Below are 17,274 nucleotides of genomic sequence, written 5' to 3' on the forward strand. Positions count from 1 at the left end.
ATTAGTACTATTATTCGGTGCTCTAGTGTAAATTTCATTTGATGGCGTGACGTACCGTAGGTACCTACGCGTTTGCGTTAAGTGTCATTTTGTATGGGATTTTCCAAAACGGCCCGCTTGGCTAGCTATTCAAAATCCCACACAAAAATAGACATAATTCAAATGCGAACGTACATCAGCTTGTTATGCTATTGTATACACTAGGGGTTCTGTAATAGACTGACATACATGCAATACAAATACATACCTACTTCAAAAATAAAACAGAATTTAAAATAATGTATTCCTACTTTCCTACTGATTGACAAACGCCTAAAATTATGTAGATATTTCGCCACCTACATAAATGATAAAAGGTGTGTCACATAAAGTAGGGGTAAATGATGACTCGCGCTAGAACGGTCCGGGTCCGGGCCGAGGCGACTGAAAAGTCTGAGCTAAATGAACGCGAGAATGATAACTAACTGACATCATTTAGATATTATTTTGATGTCAAGTGTACAGTTCGGATTGGCCTATGTATCATCCTTAAAATAAGTATCGAACTTGAGGGATACATTCAAGAGGAATATACCTAACTTAAAATAAACGTACAACATCGGAGTCCCTCCTCAATTTAATCCGCGCGTAAAAAAAACAAAGAAAAGTAAATCATATAAAGTAATCACATTCGCGACAAAATTAATATCAGAACGCTTTTCTCTCCTTTCAAAACTGACTTAAGTACGTTCAAATATCCCTACATTTAAGTCGTTTTTATTCTTTGATTAGCAGACGCGTACGTTACAATAACGCGTTCGGCGAGATATTTTTTCGCTATAAATTAAAAAGGTTTCGCGTAGTTTTTTTTCCTCATTTTGGCGGCAGTCGGTTAACTTTGCGACTTCATTTTGGAAAATTGGACGCATAAATTACCTTGTAAATGGTTTTTTCATGTATGTTACGTTTCAGCTTGTGTTTAATGAGTAACGTTAATATTTCCGTAATAAAAAATGCCAGCAGGATTTATTTAAAGAGAATTGCATTTGCTTGAAAAATAGAGTGTATCCAACATGCAAACTATACATTCAAAAGGTATACTAGGTTTTACAAGTGCGAGTAAGCGTACTAAAGACTCCCATTGGCATGCCGCCAGTTGTCAAATATTCTTCAACAAAGCTAGAAAGTGTCTAAATATTTGCTTATTTTTTTTTCTCCGCGTTTACAACAATCGTAACCAAACAGCCATTCTTTCACTTAAAAGTATTCACAAATATCTTTAACTATCAACATTCGTTCCTACTTTAGAGCTAAGCCATCCTCTCCCAGTTCAGTCTTAGTTTAAGCTAACTTGCGGTGAAGTCTCGTGTTTAGAAGTAGATAAAATGTACTCCTATCAAGTGAAAGAACTTAGTTTCAGTCAAGAGAAAAAGAAATCTTGGATTAAATATTTTATCGCTATAACTTTATTATGCTGCGTGTTGGCGTCCACTTTTGTGCCAAACTTCCTGCTACACTATGCAAGTAGCAACAAATATCAGCCTCAGGTGCTTAGATTTGCATCAGACCTGAAGTATGTATTAATTTGGACGACGAGAGAAGATCATTCGTTCTTGGACCACAACGAGGGACAGAAAGATTTCGTGAGACAACAGTGCCCGATTTTCAACTGTTATATTTCGTACAACAAGAGTTTGCTCGGAGGCGATGTTCGCAACTATGACGCTGTTATTTTCAACATAAGAGAAGTTTTAAAATCTTACATGATGCAGCCTCATCAATATATCCAACGATCCCCTCATCAAGTTTACGTGTTCCATGGTTTAGATCCATCTACAAAATATTCGATCTGTAATTCGAACCTCGACCACTTCTTCAACTGGACATGGTCCTACAAACTTAACTCAGATATTCCGCATCCATTTTTCAACATCCATAATTTGAAGAGAGAAATTATCGGCCCTAAAATAAATATGACCTGGCTTGATAAGTTAAAGCATGATTCTAGAAATAAAGATTTGATAAAGCGGAAGACAAAATCAGTTGCCTGGTTACTAACGGAATGCTCATCGAAAGTGCTACATGAGAAGTTTGTAACCCAATTCCAAGCTGAATTAGCCAATTATAACTATACCTTAGACGTATACGGTGCTTGTGGACATCAAAGCTGTTCAGAAAAAGGAAAATTCAAATGTTACAAGATGATAGAAAAGAACTATTTTTTCAGTTTAGTAACAGAAGAGATTAACTGCGAAGATTGGGTGACTGATAGAATCATTAATACTTTGAACCACATCTCCATCCCCATAGTTGTCGGACGAGCTAATTACTCGAGGTACATTTTGAACTTTGCTCGTTATAATTTACGATAGTCAAATCGAAGTTTTTAAGTAGCGGTCATTTGAGTGCGTTTTCATAAAGTCTTAATTCTTTAGTTCCTCTTCTTCGAGTTGGAACCTTACTGTACTATTAATATGGTTCACAATACAACTGTTTTTTTGAGTTGCTATTAACCAAAATCGCATCTCATTGAGAAGACCATTGGTTTCTACCGATTGGAATTAAAGTTACTGAATGAGGGAACTACACTTTCATCCAGCTACAATTTTCAGATAACTTACTATTTTAAACTTTTAACCCCCTGATCAGTACAATAATGTTAATCCTTTCGTTAAGAGTGTATGAATTTTGTTAAGTATATTTTATAGTTAATTTTAGGTAAGATATTTATTTATTTATTTATTTATTTAAACTTTATTGCACATAAAATTATAAGTACAAATGGCGGACTTAATGCCATAAGGCGTTCTCTACCAGTCAACCACTGGATATTGTGTTGGAGATATTGTGATTAATGATCTCGATTTATTTTCATAACAGCATAGATAGGTTAAGGGAAGATGTACTTACAATAAGCACGGTTCATTTAGCTTATAGCGTTTGTCTCCTTCTAAGGCCTAGCCAAAATGGCAACCTTAGATTGAAAACTCCAATGGAATCTTAAATAATGTATACAGGGTGGCCAAAAAATAAGTGCATTTCCATTGCCAGGGAGGTTTTGGGATTATAGAATAGAATAGAATAGAATAGAATAGTTTTTTATTCGTAAACACACAGACAACAGACATACATAGAAAAAACATAGTGAAAAATAAAGTGTCACGAAATGGTCCCATCTCAGCATGTTGCTGGCGACTTCCAGCGCTGATCTTCCGATTAGACCATCAAGTGAGAAATAATCACGGAAGGTAACAGACAAAAAAAATTAGTAAAGAAACATAAAATAAACCGAAAAATAGATTACACACATTTTACACAGCTAATACAAAAAGAGATGAATTAAGTACACGGATTAACCGATCGAACTTGTACAATCCGGTCGGGTCACATCGTGGTGCGGCATTAAGCGCGCATAACTAGCGCCAGCGGTAGCTACACGAAATTAAATTCGATGACAGATTTGACAAACAATAAAGTGAGTGAATCTAATATAATATTATGTAAAATCTCAATCAGTTTTAACTTTTTAGTCATGAAAACAATGTTATACTGAGCAACTTTTACTATGGGACCAACCCCGAAATTGCTAAAAAATAATTTGACTGTTTCATACATTTTGGCTGGTCCATTTTCTACGAGAGGGCCACCGTGTAGAAATAGTCACGTGATTTCTCGTAGCATCGGTCTTCCGGATACATTTTATTTTCATTGGCGTTTGTCAATGTCCGATTGTCATGTGGCTATCGCTTTTATAACCTCTAGCCGCCCAGAGACCTATAAATAGGTCTCCTGTTCCATTCTAATTTGAACTTTGTGTTGACAAAATAAAATTTAATTTTGCTTGGCAAGGTTTGACGTATTGGCGGCTAGAGGTTAAACAAAATGGCCCACGCCCACTACCATTTAACCTGGTTCTAACTTATATCGACTAAGGGCCACTTGCACCATCCCACTAATCCGGAACTAACCGGTTAAACCGTTCACTCAGTGTCAAATTGTACTGGTAACCATTGTAACAGGTTTAACCGGTTTCACCCCGGGTTACTGGGATGGCGTAAGTGGCCTTAAGTAGCATAACTTTTTTTTTCAGCTTCCTTCCTCCCGGCTCCTACATCGACGCGAAAGCCCACACAATGAAAGAACTGGTCGGTATCATGAACTACCTCATGACTTACCCTGACACCTACTCTTTCTTCTTCGATTGGAAGAACCACTATTACTACACACCTCGACCGAGGAACTACCTCTGCGATCTGTGTTCCAGGCTCAATGAGAACTATAAGCCGCAATCGCTGAATAATGTGAGAAAGTGGTGGAATCCGAATTATATAAAGAGGTGTGCTGCTATGAGTGATCCGTTCCTTGAATCGGATTATGATTAATTGTTACGACACAAAGAAAGTCCCATCAAGTACCTATACATTTATAAGGATGGAAGTGTACAACGGGATTTACTTTTAAAGTTAACTGTGTAAGTTTGCCGAATTTCACCAGGACTATAATTTTAAAGGATTCCAAAAAGGAGAATATCCGGTTTTCAAAAGTTTTTGTTACGTGATTTACCAGTGAAACAGTGTCATATATATAAATATGTATTATGTGCTACCCAAAGAAATACCTATTTTTACCGACACTTAAATATATATATAGGTATATGCACACGTATATCAAATTGTACCACGCAGTCCTTTTTTACAAATTAGCTTATTTAAGTACCTACCTATGCCTTGGCACTCAATTTCAAGTACGTAGAACAACATATACAGTCATGCCCGACGAACAGATATGTATAACAGGCAATATTGGAACTATTTAGGGGACTCAGGTGGCCGCTGAAGCCAATTAAGAGTTCGGCCGGGGTCCAACACTGCGAGCCAATCTACTCGTACCATACAGTGCCGAATTACCGGGTTGACAAATGGGACCCGAACTGAGATTTCCAAAAAAAGTGCGATAATAAAACGTAGTCTATCTTTTTAAACGTAGGGGGAAGCGGGGCAGCTTGGTACACCTTTTTTTGAAATCGATTGTAGGCCCCAAAATGAACTCAAAATACATTTTTTTTGTACTTAGTAGATGATAAATTTACCAAGGTATACAAAGTGTATAATTTTTTGTTAAATTTATGGCCAGTAAAAGAGATATATGGATTTTACCAAAAAATGGGATTTGTTCAATTGTGCCCCACCTGCAGGGCACTTTGATACATTACATGGGACACTTTGATACATCATTTTGGGGTACTTTGGCACGTGAATCAAAGTGCCCGGTAAGTGTTTCAAACTGCCCCCCAGAGCACACTTTACAGATCAACTCAGTTAGCTGAACAGTAGTAAACTTTTTAAACATTATAAAACGTCTATTAAGTGCGGTGCTATTAGAGCATACTACAGTTATTAAGCAGCAGGTGCACTAATACTACAAAAAACAACTTTTAATGAAATCATTGTCAGTTTCTGACAAAAAGCTACTTTGGTTGTTTTAACTTTTCTTTGTTAATTTTCTTTCTCTTTGTACGTTCGCACTATACAGTAAAAAAGAAATAAAAAAAAAGAATTCACAACAAAAAAACTGGCAGGGGCACTTAGATACACTAGAGGGGCACTTTGACATGTTCAAAACTGCCCCAATCTTTATTGTACCAAAGTACCCTAATGGTCAAATAAATTAAAAATAATTTATTTAAAATATACTAGTAAGTATTACTTTAAAATAATAAGCTAACCCTACTACTGAATAAACGTACTAAGCGCTCATTATGATGTTCATCCGGTACAGTCGAAAATTTCGCACCACAACTCGATAAAAAAATCATAATTTATTTACTATGCGACCGCGGAAACACGTTTTCACGCACCAAGCGGCAACGGCTGTCAGGAGAGATGTGTCGAAGCACGTACATCACTCACACATACAAAGCCACGTTTTAATGTTGCAGAAGGTGAACATAAGTTTTTAGTTAAGGAATTAGTGTGGGTGTTCAAAACTGCCCCTTGTGCCTATCTACCCCGCTTCCCCCTACCTAGTATAAAAGTTAAGTCCGTTTTTGTCACTGTATTTTTTTTTTGGGGCCTACCTGAACCTCTGTGGTGCACTGCACATGTGCTTAAATAAATATGGAAATATGTAATTAGTTAGTTAAAAGGTTTGTGTGTGTACTGACATTGGTTTCAAGATTGAAATGTGTCACTAACGAAATTGATCTTTTGTTGGTTAAATAAATTAAATTTTTAATTTATATTTACGGTGCAATAAAGATTAAATAAACGTGGTGATAGCGGACAATCTCACAGCTGAGGATGCCTAAGGCAATAAGTCCGGGCAAAGCGGACCCTGACACAAGGTAGAAGATTAAATAAAAAAGTTAAGTAGAAATAGGAAATGAAAAAACTAAAAGGACACAAAAGCAAACGTCTGAGATTGAGAGATTGAGATATTTATTGATAAAATTATAAATAATTTTACACGTCACACAGCAGAATAATATATACATCGTTATCACTTATTTAAGTTATTAGTTACAATGACATCAGCAGTTCTCAACATAAATTCACTTATTGTGTAACAAGCTAAACTAATTAACAATTTCTTAAGTATACTTGTAAATATTGCCTCACTAGCTGAGTGCCTCACTGCATGACCTCTTTCGGAAGTGTGTTGTAAATTTTTACACCCATAACACCGAGTGACTTCCGCGCCTTGGCCATTCGGCAGCGCGGGACCAGCAGGAGGTGCTAGCCGCGCGTGTTGCGGCCGTGGTTCTGCCCACGAGTTGTATATAGCCCCAGTTGTATATAGTGACTGTTAAACTTCTACTCTATCTAGTGTAAATATAGTATGTACATACATCCTTGCTTTGCCCTAACAGGGCCCATGTGAAACTGTTTATAATATTGTGTAACATCTATGTATATTACCATGGTCCCAATATAGTATTATGATTATGATTACTTAGTTTAGGTAACTTAGTTTTGTCTAACAGAAAGCAAGTGAAATCGAAATAATACAGTCAGCAGCAGAAGTTGCTAAGCGGGTGAGGTGTCACTAATGTAAGTAAATATCTGGAAGACCGAGCTTCGCTCGATAAACGTATAAAAACTAAACTAGCTAAATCTATTTGTCGCCCGCGAAAACCCCCATATTGCAAACTTCATCGAAATCGTTAGAGTCGTTTCCGAAATATAATTATATAAAGACATATACATACAAGAATTGCTCGTTTAAAGGTATGATATATACATAGGTATATTGTTAGTCTATAGAGTATGATTGTATCTAATAATTTCAATTTCGTAAGCAGCAAAATAAATCACCACAAATTTTGTCTCTAATTACATCAACAATCTATTGTTTTGGCGAGTACCTTTTCGCCGGGTTGACGGCAAAGCTCCCATGATCCCAGCTGTCATCCGTCATAATCCACGTTAACTTTCTAACAGTGATACGCCCGGGAGCCGATCAGTTATTTAACGTGATTAGGCGGCGAAATAATGGCACGGTAAGTAATTGATAATCTAAATGCTAAATGCGCAGGTGCGGCGGCTAAAGAGGCCGGAAAGCTCAAATCCAGAAGTACAGGGGTTTCGGCCCCGAGTATATTATATTTTTATGCCATTTGGGGTTGAGACCCTTGGCCCATGGGGTCCTAATGTTGTACAACTTTTTAAAGAGCTTGGAAAAAGGCTTATAGACTTCACTGGTGACCGAAGAGCTGGCAGCTTTCTCGCTCAACGTATTAGCTTAGCAATACAGCGGGGAAATGATGCCAGCGTCCTCGGCACCATGCCAAAGGGGCCCAATTTCTTGGACGTATTTTAATTTTATTTAGTATTAGTTTTTAGTTTTAATTTAGTTTTATTTAATAGATAAGTTAGTTTATTTTAATTTTTAACGTTTGTATCTACCTTATAAATAAATAATGCAAAATACGGTTTTAGGTATAATTATGAATACGATTAGGCAAAGTAAGCTTTAGAATCACTCCTGCCGCAGAAATGCCGCTCCCAAATGCTAACTGACTTGAAACTCGACATAAACATATAGGTAACATAAGTAATAAATCTATATCTGATTCTAGTTTTCATTGGTAAAAATTGTTAAATAAAGAAAATAACGCTAAAAAGATTGCAGTTTTGTTTCTTTTAAAAAACGCACTGCCTTATGCGCACTGCCAAGGAATGGAATTCCTTGCCGGCGTCTATATTTCCGTGTTCTTATAACCCGGCAACCTTCAAATCAAGAGTGAACAGGCACCTTCTGGGCGAGCTCGCTCCATCGTAGGCCACGTCTACGCCTCGGCTAGTCTGTGGCCATGAGTAAGCCCATTCATAATAATTAAAAAAAAAAACGCACTCTCTAAATCTTCTCGGACCGTCTAAATGAGCCCAATACATCTACCTACTATAAAATCTGTAATAAAAAGTACCGTCAGCACAGACTGAGAGCTAGTTATATCCAAAAGTACCGTCAGCAGCCCCTCTGGTTAGCATACCGCCGACGCGCATATTCATCAGGCCCTACTTACCCACTACGGTATGCTAATGTACTGTCAAGAGGGTTGTGTACTATCGGCGTCTATTTTCAAGCCAGGGACCCAATACCGGTATATTTTTCATACAAATAAACCGGTATTAAATTTCAGTATCACGGTTGTTTATGTAAATATATTTTATGCACTTAATTTAGCTAAGACCCACTTGCACCATTCCACTAACCGGTTAAACCTAGAGTTACCAGTACAATTTGTCACTGGGTTGACGGTTAAACCGCTTAACCCCGGGTTAGTGGGATGGTGCAAGTGAGCTTTATGTGATCAATCATTATACTTACCTAAATACTATTCTATAATATCAAAGAAATATTGTGAAAGGTATGGGATATTTTGATTTTTAGTTATACCTACCGGAAAAATAGTCCTGTCTGTCTGTCTGTGTGTAATCAAATCTTGCATTGAGCTGAAATTTTGCATGCATGTATAAATCGGATGACAATGCAATATTATGGTACCATCGAGCTAATCTGATGATGGAGACAGGAGGTGGCCATAGGAACTCTGTGATGAAACAACGCAACCTAATTGTGTTAGGGGTTTGTAGAATTGTCTCGATGAGTATTAGTTGTCTGTCGTAAGAAAAGTACAGTCAGTGATAAAAGCTTGTACCAAAAATGAAATTTTTGACAAAAACTTATTCGCTTCGATTTTGCCGTAATCTGGTATAAAAACTCAAAACTGACCGCACAGCTGGTAATTCTTATTGCAAAGACAAAGGTCCACCAATAACCAGAGGGACGTGTTGCCTCCCTATCACACTCACGTACGAAATGACAAGTGCGACAGAGGCAACATGTAGAATTTGGTTCGCGGTAGGCCTTCAGTGCCGCTGTTGGTACAGTCGACGTCAAAGATATGTTTACACTTTTCGCCTTATTACAAAGGAGTAAGGTGCAAAAGTGTAAACATATCTTTGACGTCGACTTTACATAGGTATACAGGTAGATTCTACACTAGTTTTAGCCAGATCTGTGATCAACACCTTATTGAATATTCGAGAAGGCTCGCCGGTGAGTGGCTGAGCTTGCTCAGGCCTTGTTATTGCTTGCTGGGGTGTCATGACACTATCAATTGGCATAGTTGCTTAGAAAATAGTCAGGGCATGCGTGGTCCTAGAAACGTACCTAACGTTATTTAAGAAATTAGTATTTCGAATGCGGGCTAGACGCTACCAGCATTATGTTGTTGGGTTAAGTAGTGATAGTATACCTAATGTAGTGGGGTTACCGGTTGAAGTATTTTACAAATGGCGCTCACATAGGTGTTACCTGTCAGTCCAACAAAGGGTGTAATTTTTTTCGTTTTTGGAATTCTATGGCCTTTTTTGGAGCTATGAAATTTAGCTTCATCTACCCTTTAAGCCAATTTTCAACAAAACTAGAGATAGCGTTAAACCTATGCTAGCGCCATCTATGAAAAACTTTGACAGTTGCCAACCTCATTACTGTTGACAGTATATTATAAAATATATAAAAAATATTTATAAAAATTAAGACTTAAACAAAGGAATAAGAATTCCTTCACAACCCTAGCCACAGCGCATAAAATCATGATTAGGTACTTACTATTTTAAATAATGATTTAAAACCTATACAAAACTTATAAAGTTATATCAAAATTCCCAATAGCCTCACTGGTCGATACCATCGTTCTTATATCATAAACTTATTCAAAACTTAAAATAAATCAGAACACCCCAAACGCCCATCCTGAATAAACAACCCAAAAATCCAAGGAAGAAAACGAAGGAAGATGGATGGACTATCGTCGTATTGTCAGGCTACGGCACGTGTAGATTACCTCCCCTGGATTCCGTACTCCGAAGCAATCATGATGACTTACCTTCACTCGGCACACATAGATGCTCTGAAGTTTATAAAGCAATATTAAACAGGCTCTTGGGAGCGTGTGTAGACAAAGCCATAATGATGTTTTTTTAAGACGGAGTTTTTTTTTAAATTCCGTTCCGATCCCAATGAAATTTTCATTCATGAAATTTTCGATGTTCATGAAATTTTATTTAAGTGGGTTTGGAATAAATAATCTGCATATTTTCATTACGTCAAGCGTCATCGATTTTAAATGCCCCCACAGCTAGTGATCGGTAACAACGTTTTAATTTCATATGCTGCCATGAGGTCGAGTAACAATTTTGATGGAAACGGTCAATTTAAGATCCATATAGGTAAAGGTTATTAGCATTAATCAAGAATTTCAGCTGAAATTTACTTTACAGATTCCTTTAAAGGGGCCCACTGATTTACAGGATGGTATCGGCCTGTCAGTTAGAACAAAATTTTGACAGTTCCGAACAACTGACAGGCCGATACCGTCCGGCGGACTGTTAATCAGTGGGCCCCTTAACTCAACAACACTGTCATGAAATTAAAACGTTACCGATCACCACCCAAAGCACAGTATTCTCCACAGTGTAACATATATGCACTATCTAGAGTGTAGATACTGTGTGTATGAAGTAGGGATAAAAAGTATTCAATAATAAATCTGTCTCGGGGGATGTCTATCACAGGCGCGCCATTCTGATGCAAAAGAAATATACAAAAGGTGACTTTAATAATTCAAGTGATTGATACTGGGAGACAGTTCCTGGAGCTTGAATATGATTCGGGGAATTTCGTTTGTAATGTTTGTGATTTAGTAAATTACACTTGTGCTTTCTTTGACTTCGTTTTTGAAGTAGATTAGTGTGGAATCAAAGAATTAAAATCGAAATACAAGGTGTTACATTTGTCTTTTAATGGACTAAATATTTAGTAAAGGTGGACTGACTGGTAAAGGTCGCGGGAGTCCGCTGGATGCGGATATGATGATGATGATGATGATGATGGACTAGTAAAGTATAATCAGATGGAAAGTATGTCAGCTAATTCTGGTTAAACTTGGTTCTGGGTTAAGCAGTTTGCAGCTATTTTCACTACGCCTTATATAAAAAAAAGTCCTCAGCCCGCGTCTGTCTGCTTGTGTGAATTGTGTGTTTGTATGTTCGCGATAAACTCAAAAACTACTGAATGGATTTTCATGCGGTTTTCACCTATTAATAGAGTAATTCTTCAAGAAGGCTTAGGTGCATAATTTGTTAACCCGTGCGAAGCCGGGGTGGGTCGCTAGTATTAAAATAAATGCAAATTAATTCTGTTATGATTGCAATATTAATGTACTTGTAATTCTAACTAAATTCAAAATATTGGCTAATTCCGAAACCATCAAACCATCCATCATTGAATCAGACTGCCTAGACTTGGTGACGAAAACGACTACCTTTTTTGTTCCCGACAACCACCTACGTTGTCGTAGCCATCACCTCCTAGATAATGGAACCATTCACACGACTGCACACCAGTACTCTCCAATTGTCCGTTCCCGGACACTCCTTAATAATTTCTTATCTTTTGCACCTAACTCCGACTTGTTTGCCGACGAAAGTCATAAACTTTTGAAAGATTTTTTACGTTTTTGCGAATCAAACATGTAATATCTTAGTAGCTTATTAATCGCTTTATTATTACTTAGGTACTTAATTTTACTACTTGATTTTACAGTGCATTGGTGTTAGCTGTAATGCTGTATAATTTGATTTCAATAAATATCAATATCAATCATTGTAAATATTGTGTGAGCTAAGAGTGATTATTTTTTCTGAATGATTTTATGTACCTTAAACGTGTCTCCGGTGCCTATAGTTACTTAACTCAAGTTTTGGTAATTTTGTGGATTGAATCATTTACCCTAAACTACGACTAAATATGAAAGCACCGATTTTTATTAATGTTCTTTAGTATAGGGTTGAATGGTTGATATATTCCCTTAGAGTAGTTTCTTAATGTCGTACACATTCCAGAAATAATTAGGAAATTTAAACCCTATCCTGTTCCAAATAAGGTCCATATTGCCATGAAATACGAGGGTAAGAAACAAACAAATCGATCTAAGTTAAATGCCAAGATTATTTTCTTCGGAAATTTCGGGACAAGAAAATGTCACTGAAATGATAAAAGGTCATTAATACAGAAAGGGATATCTTCATAAGTTCAAGGGCGATTTGTTTAATACTTACTATAATTTATATTACTTTTATATCAAATATAAAAAGTAATATTATAGAAATGTACAGACTAGGGTCTATAGGTACCCCGGTAAATGTGCCTAGCACGCTGCTGGCGTGGCGTTTTTTCTTACAAATATACAATAAAAATTGTTATAGTTCTACATGACATACGGCGCTATTCTGGAAATGAATTAGAGATTAACTAGATACGATATGTATTAGAGACTCACTAGATATGAAATAGTAAAGATATGTGACGTTCCACGGAAAAGGTACCTTATGGCGACTGGCGCCGCGATTAGGGGAATGAATTAGAGATTCACTAGACATGAAATAGTGAAGATATTTGACGTCGTCCCGAATCGAGCCGATAAAAGCTCTCCAAATTAAAAGGCCTCTACGTGTTGGATCTATATCCCCACGCAAGCCTATCAAAAGACCGGGATTTATAGTCCCGTGAAATCCAAGACGGAGATACAAAAATAGTTAAAATAATAATAAATGGGTAGGTACTAAGTAAATTCTTTATTAAAATTAACTTCTTGTAACAACCGCAGCACGTAATAATTTAACAAAATTAAACAAAACACTGAAAATATTCAGTATAACTAAGAAAACAGTCCTTCATGTCGCGATAATTATTCGCATTGATAATTATTATACCTTGAGCTGCACTAACTTTATCATTTTAGTAAATACCACTGTATGTACACTATGTACGATCAGCAGCAAATGTGACGTCCCACGGGTAAAGGTACCTTATAGCGGTTGGCGCTTACTCTACTATTAACGCCGCTCCGGTATTATTGCGGCGCTATGCGACGTAAGCGCCAGCCGCCATAAGGTACCTTTTGCCGTGGAACGTCACAAATATATTGTAATAGTCATAGCCAAATATATCGTAACACACCGTTCACGGCGGGAAGAAGATGATACCTGTGATATACTCGTGTGCCTTAAGGGACCCAGTGATTAACAGTCCGCCGGACGGTATCGGCCTGTCAGTTAGAACAAAATTTTGACAGTTCCGAACAACTGACAGGCCGATACCGTCCGGCGGACTGTTAATCAGTGGGCCCCTTTATTGTCACTCTAATCTGTGGTCTGTCTCGCTCTTCTCCTATATGGCATCTTGATTGTAAGATCGATAAAATAGTGTTCCAAAAAAGAATACAACATTAATTAATTGCCATTTAATTTGTCATTCCAAGTCATTACAATAACGGCGGGAAAACTTAAAGAAATAATTTTATTTTAAGTTTAAACTCCAATAGAATATCTCGAGTTATCAACTCTTGCCGTCGTATACGGAAAATAAGAATTAGTTCCGATATATTTGGCCGTCCCCATCTATTGGATGCTAACTGTACTAACATCGGTTCAATATATTTAAAAAAAAACATAATTTAGTACCTACGCACATTTAATTCTACTTATGCGACTGGATTCCCACCACTCCCTCAAATGCGCGCTAGAATTGGAGTAAAACAAAGCCCTACCATTGAGAATACTGCAGATTTCGCAGATCCCATCAAACTCCTCTCGTTTGTGGAAGGTGTAGAAGTTCCTCCACTTGAAGAAGCTTCGGTAAACGGAGGGGTTGTTGATGCTGTAGTGGACGATGGCTGCGATCTGCTCGGGGGTGTGGAAATGAGCGTTGATGTAGGACCCTGGAGGGAGGAACCTAAAAGGCAAAGCTGGGTTTAAGCTTTTTAATGGCATATAAAGCGTACTTTTAACAGAGTAGGGGTTAACGAATTTAAGTCTATGTGTGTATGTGAGTATATCAAGTATATGTAATTGTTCGAGCCGATATAGTTTAATGTCTTAATTTCACCAAAGATGGCGCTGTTACAATCGCAAACTAGGTAACAATAGTTCATCATGGAATGTACAGTCGACGTCAAAGAGATCTTTACAACTAACGTTACAAAAAATTATTTACACGACTTTATTGTCATAGCATTTAGGTCGTGTAAACATTTTTTTGTTACTTTGAAAGTTTTTTCTAACGTTTTGCTCGTTAGCCGCTAGAACATTCTCTCGAAATGTGAATGCACTGAAATCCAACGGGCGATGTCCAAATATCTATGAAAACTTTGACAGTTCAGGAAACAATATCGAGCTAAATATCTGTCTACCTACCTATCTATTACCTGTGTTGTATTATTATTAAGCGCAGACCTATTGCAATAAAACAAATATACTTACTAATATCATATAATATCTACAAGAACAAAAAAGAGATCACTGTTTTTTTTTTTACCTAAGTATATAGAGGTAGAAAACAAGCAGTCATATCGCTAAAAAGCGATTTCATCCCATTGTAAACTTGTGCTCAATTCTCGCATACGCTAATGATATATTTTATGATGCAAATCGAATTGGGTCGTACGCTTGCGGCAAAAGATTGAATTTTAATTAAATTATTTAATTGTTGTCGAATACAGACACTGCGATTACCGCGGATAAAGTCACGTCATGAGCAAAATTGTATTTTCATATAAAATTGTTATAGGTCAGCTGGTGGTCGCAATACACATTTATTCTTAAAAATAAAATAAAATAAATACTTACCTATATTTATATTTACGCACTTCGTATACAACTACATTGGTGTGACAACAACTATGCAAATACAATCATAATATTTATTTTCACACGTGTGTAAGAAAAGATGTAAAGATAAAAAATTAAAGACTTACTTTGTAAGATCCGCTCGTGCCCTAATAATAGGCACAGCATTATTCCAATACGCCTTCAATACTTTATCCGTAACATAGTCGTGAGCCTTCCCTGCCATCACCAGAACATAGTAATATTCCCTCGCAATAACTGCACCACTGCCTGCCAATGGATAATCCCTTTTACATCCAAAAACATCCAATTCTTCCGCATGCACTTTCAAAGCCTCTCTTAATTTATTAGCATAGAATTTTCCTTCATTATCTTTACAGTTTTTAACGAGCATAGCAACAGCTTTATTTTTATTCTTAAACTTCATGACTTCTTCCAGCTTCTGAGAAGATTTGGGCAAGCTCATTGCCCATTCAGCATACAGATTTGGAGCGACAGCAGAGCCGTTCATATCACGGACCACAAAAAACGGACTTACAATATCTGAGTCCAGTTTGTAAGACCACGTGTAGTTAAAAAAGTTATCAGCGTGCGGATTGCAGACAGGCACTTCGTCTGATGGTTCCATCCCATAGAATATATATCGTTGATTCTCTGGTCGTGATAGAGGCAAAGCCATATTAGATACATCAGTCACATTCATGATCACAGCGTCAAACTCTTGTTTAAGATTCTTATTCGTTGTCAAATAACACAAGAAATGCGGGCATTGGTAATCGATAAACAATTTTTGGCCTTCTATATGTGAAAATACCTCTGGATTTTTCGTCTCCAGCAATATGTATTTCAAGCTTAGATCGATCTTTTGGGTAACATCTTGCCAATTTCTTCTTTTTTCGGCGTTATGCTCACTCATTTGAGCTTTGTGAAGAGAATAAAAAGCCAATACTACGTACATAACTAAACCAGACAAAGTAAGTATGAAGAATAGTTTTGCCACTTTTCTAGACTTTGTAATGACCATTGCGGTGTCTTAACATCGATTGCGAAGAATGACTGGAGATTGCACACAAGCAATTCTTGTAAACAAATAACTTTGTATTAAACAAACGAAATACGTAAGCCTTTGGTATTTCTCCTCTCGTATTTCCTAGTAACTGTCGGTGTATGTTGTGATTACAACGAGAGATTTATTCTTGGAATAATGTGTAAACAATTTTGTAATTATTTATATGACAGTGACATAAATGTCAATGTGTCATTATAATTATACCTACGCCTATAACCTGAGGTGGATGAGCTATCTGTATAGTGACGAAGCCTGCGCTGTGGATTATACCTACGTAGAGTCCGAATTAGATCCACAAAAAGTTTTATCTACGCACATTATCATTAATGCTCTAAAATGCATTCAGAAACCATAGGAAATGACTAGCATTATGACAACCAATTTTACTATGAGTACTTTCTTATCTGTGGTAGTAGGTAAAATCTGTACTTTAAAGTTATAACTTTATAGATTTTTGTAAGGTTATGAGTTTAAATTTGGAACAGCTGTCAAAACTCAAGTGGGCGTCTATTCTAGTATCCATAGATATTAAAACAATTATCGATACGAAACGTCAATTCAGTATATTTTTTTAATATAAGCCGTACGACATTTTATCTCGAGTGACATGAGAATAGGGACTTCATTCGTTTGTCTATGAATTAAAAAAAAACTACGGATGCGTGAAATGTGTGAAAAAAGTTTTCATTTTCCGCCATTTGACGTACAGTTTATCTTTTAATTAGTTTTAGGTATAAAATTAATTTGTTTTCTTGTTTTTAAACAAGTTTTAAACAAAAGTTTCATGTAAAATTAGTGATAAAAAGATATTTAAGGAGACGGCACCTTTCAAATCTGCGAGTTCTGCTAGAGAGTAACGATGGATGTCGGCTGAAATATGAGGTTAGTGAATGTATAAAAGAAGGTAATTATATGTGTGTAGATAAAGTAGTGTATGTAACTGTACATAATTATGCATTAAAACACTCGTGTGATCCTTTTAAGAAACTCACTTCGTTCGTTTCTTAAACCCACACTCGTGTTTTAATGCCT

The 17,274-nt window shown here is 36.7% G+C and overlaps 2 protein-coding genes across 2 annotated transcripts; one reads left to right on the plus strand and one right to left on the minus strand.

The window, feature by feature from the left end:
• Positions 1-1,315: 1,315 nt before the first annotated feature.
• Positions 1,316-4,363, plus strand: LOC134670551 (alpha-(1,3)-fucosyltransferase C-like). Its single transcript, XM_063528360.1, has 2 exons — positions 1,316-2,314; positions 4,070-4,363. The coding sequence occupies exons 1-2, from the start codon at positions 1,365-1,367 to the stop codon at positions 4,359-4,361; spliced, it is 1,242 nt and encodes a 413-aa protein (XP_063384430.1). The 5' UTR covers positions 1,316-1,364; the 3' UTR covers positions 4,362-4,363.
• Positions 4,364-14,009: 9,646 nt separating this feature from the next.
• Positions 14,010-15,852, minus strand: LOC134670863 (alpha-(1,3)-fucosyltransferase C-like). Its single transcript, XM_063528678.1, has 2 exons — positions 15,302-15,852; positions 14,010-14,280 (listed from the first exon to the last, which is right to left on the minus strand). Exons 1-2 carry the CDS (start codon positions 15,850-15,852, stop codon positions 14,010-14,012), a joined length of 822 nt encoding a protein of 273 aa, XP_063384748.1.
• Between the last annotated feature and the right edge of the window lie 1,422 nt (positions 15,853-17,274).

Source organism: Cydia fagiglandana, chromosome 14 (genome assembly GCF_963556715.1).
Source record: "Cydia fagiglandana chromosome 14, ilCydFagi1.1, whole genome shotgun sequence".
In the NCBI taxonomy this organism is placed as follows: Eukaryota; Metazoa; Arthropoda; class Insecta; order Lepidoptera; family Tortricidae; genus Cydia; species Cydia fagiglandana.

Coding starts and splice junctions, on each gene's coding strand:
- LOC134670863 (XM_063528678.1), bottom strand. CDS start 15,852: ATGGCTTTGCCTCTATCACGACCAGAGAATCAACGATATATATTCTAT. Junction 14,281..15,301: donor GCACGAGCGGATCTTACAAA/GTAAGTCTTTAA, acceptor TTTGCCTTTTAG/GTTCCTCCCTCCAGGGTCCT.
- LOC134670551 (XM_063528360.1), top strand. CDS start 1,365: ATGTACTCCTATCAAGTGAAAGAACTTAGTTTCAGTCAAGAGAAAAAG. Junction 2,315..4,069: donor GGACGAGCTAATTACTCGAG/GTACATTTTGAA, acceptor TTTTTTTTTCAG/CTTCCTTCCTCCCGGCTCCT.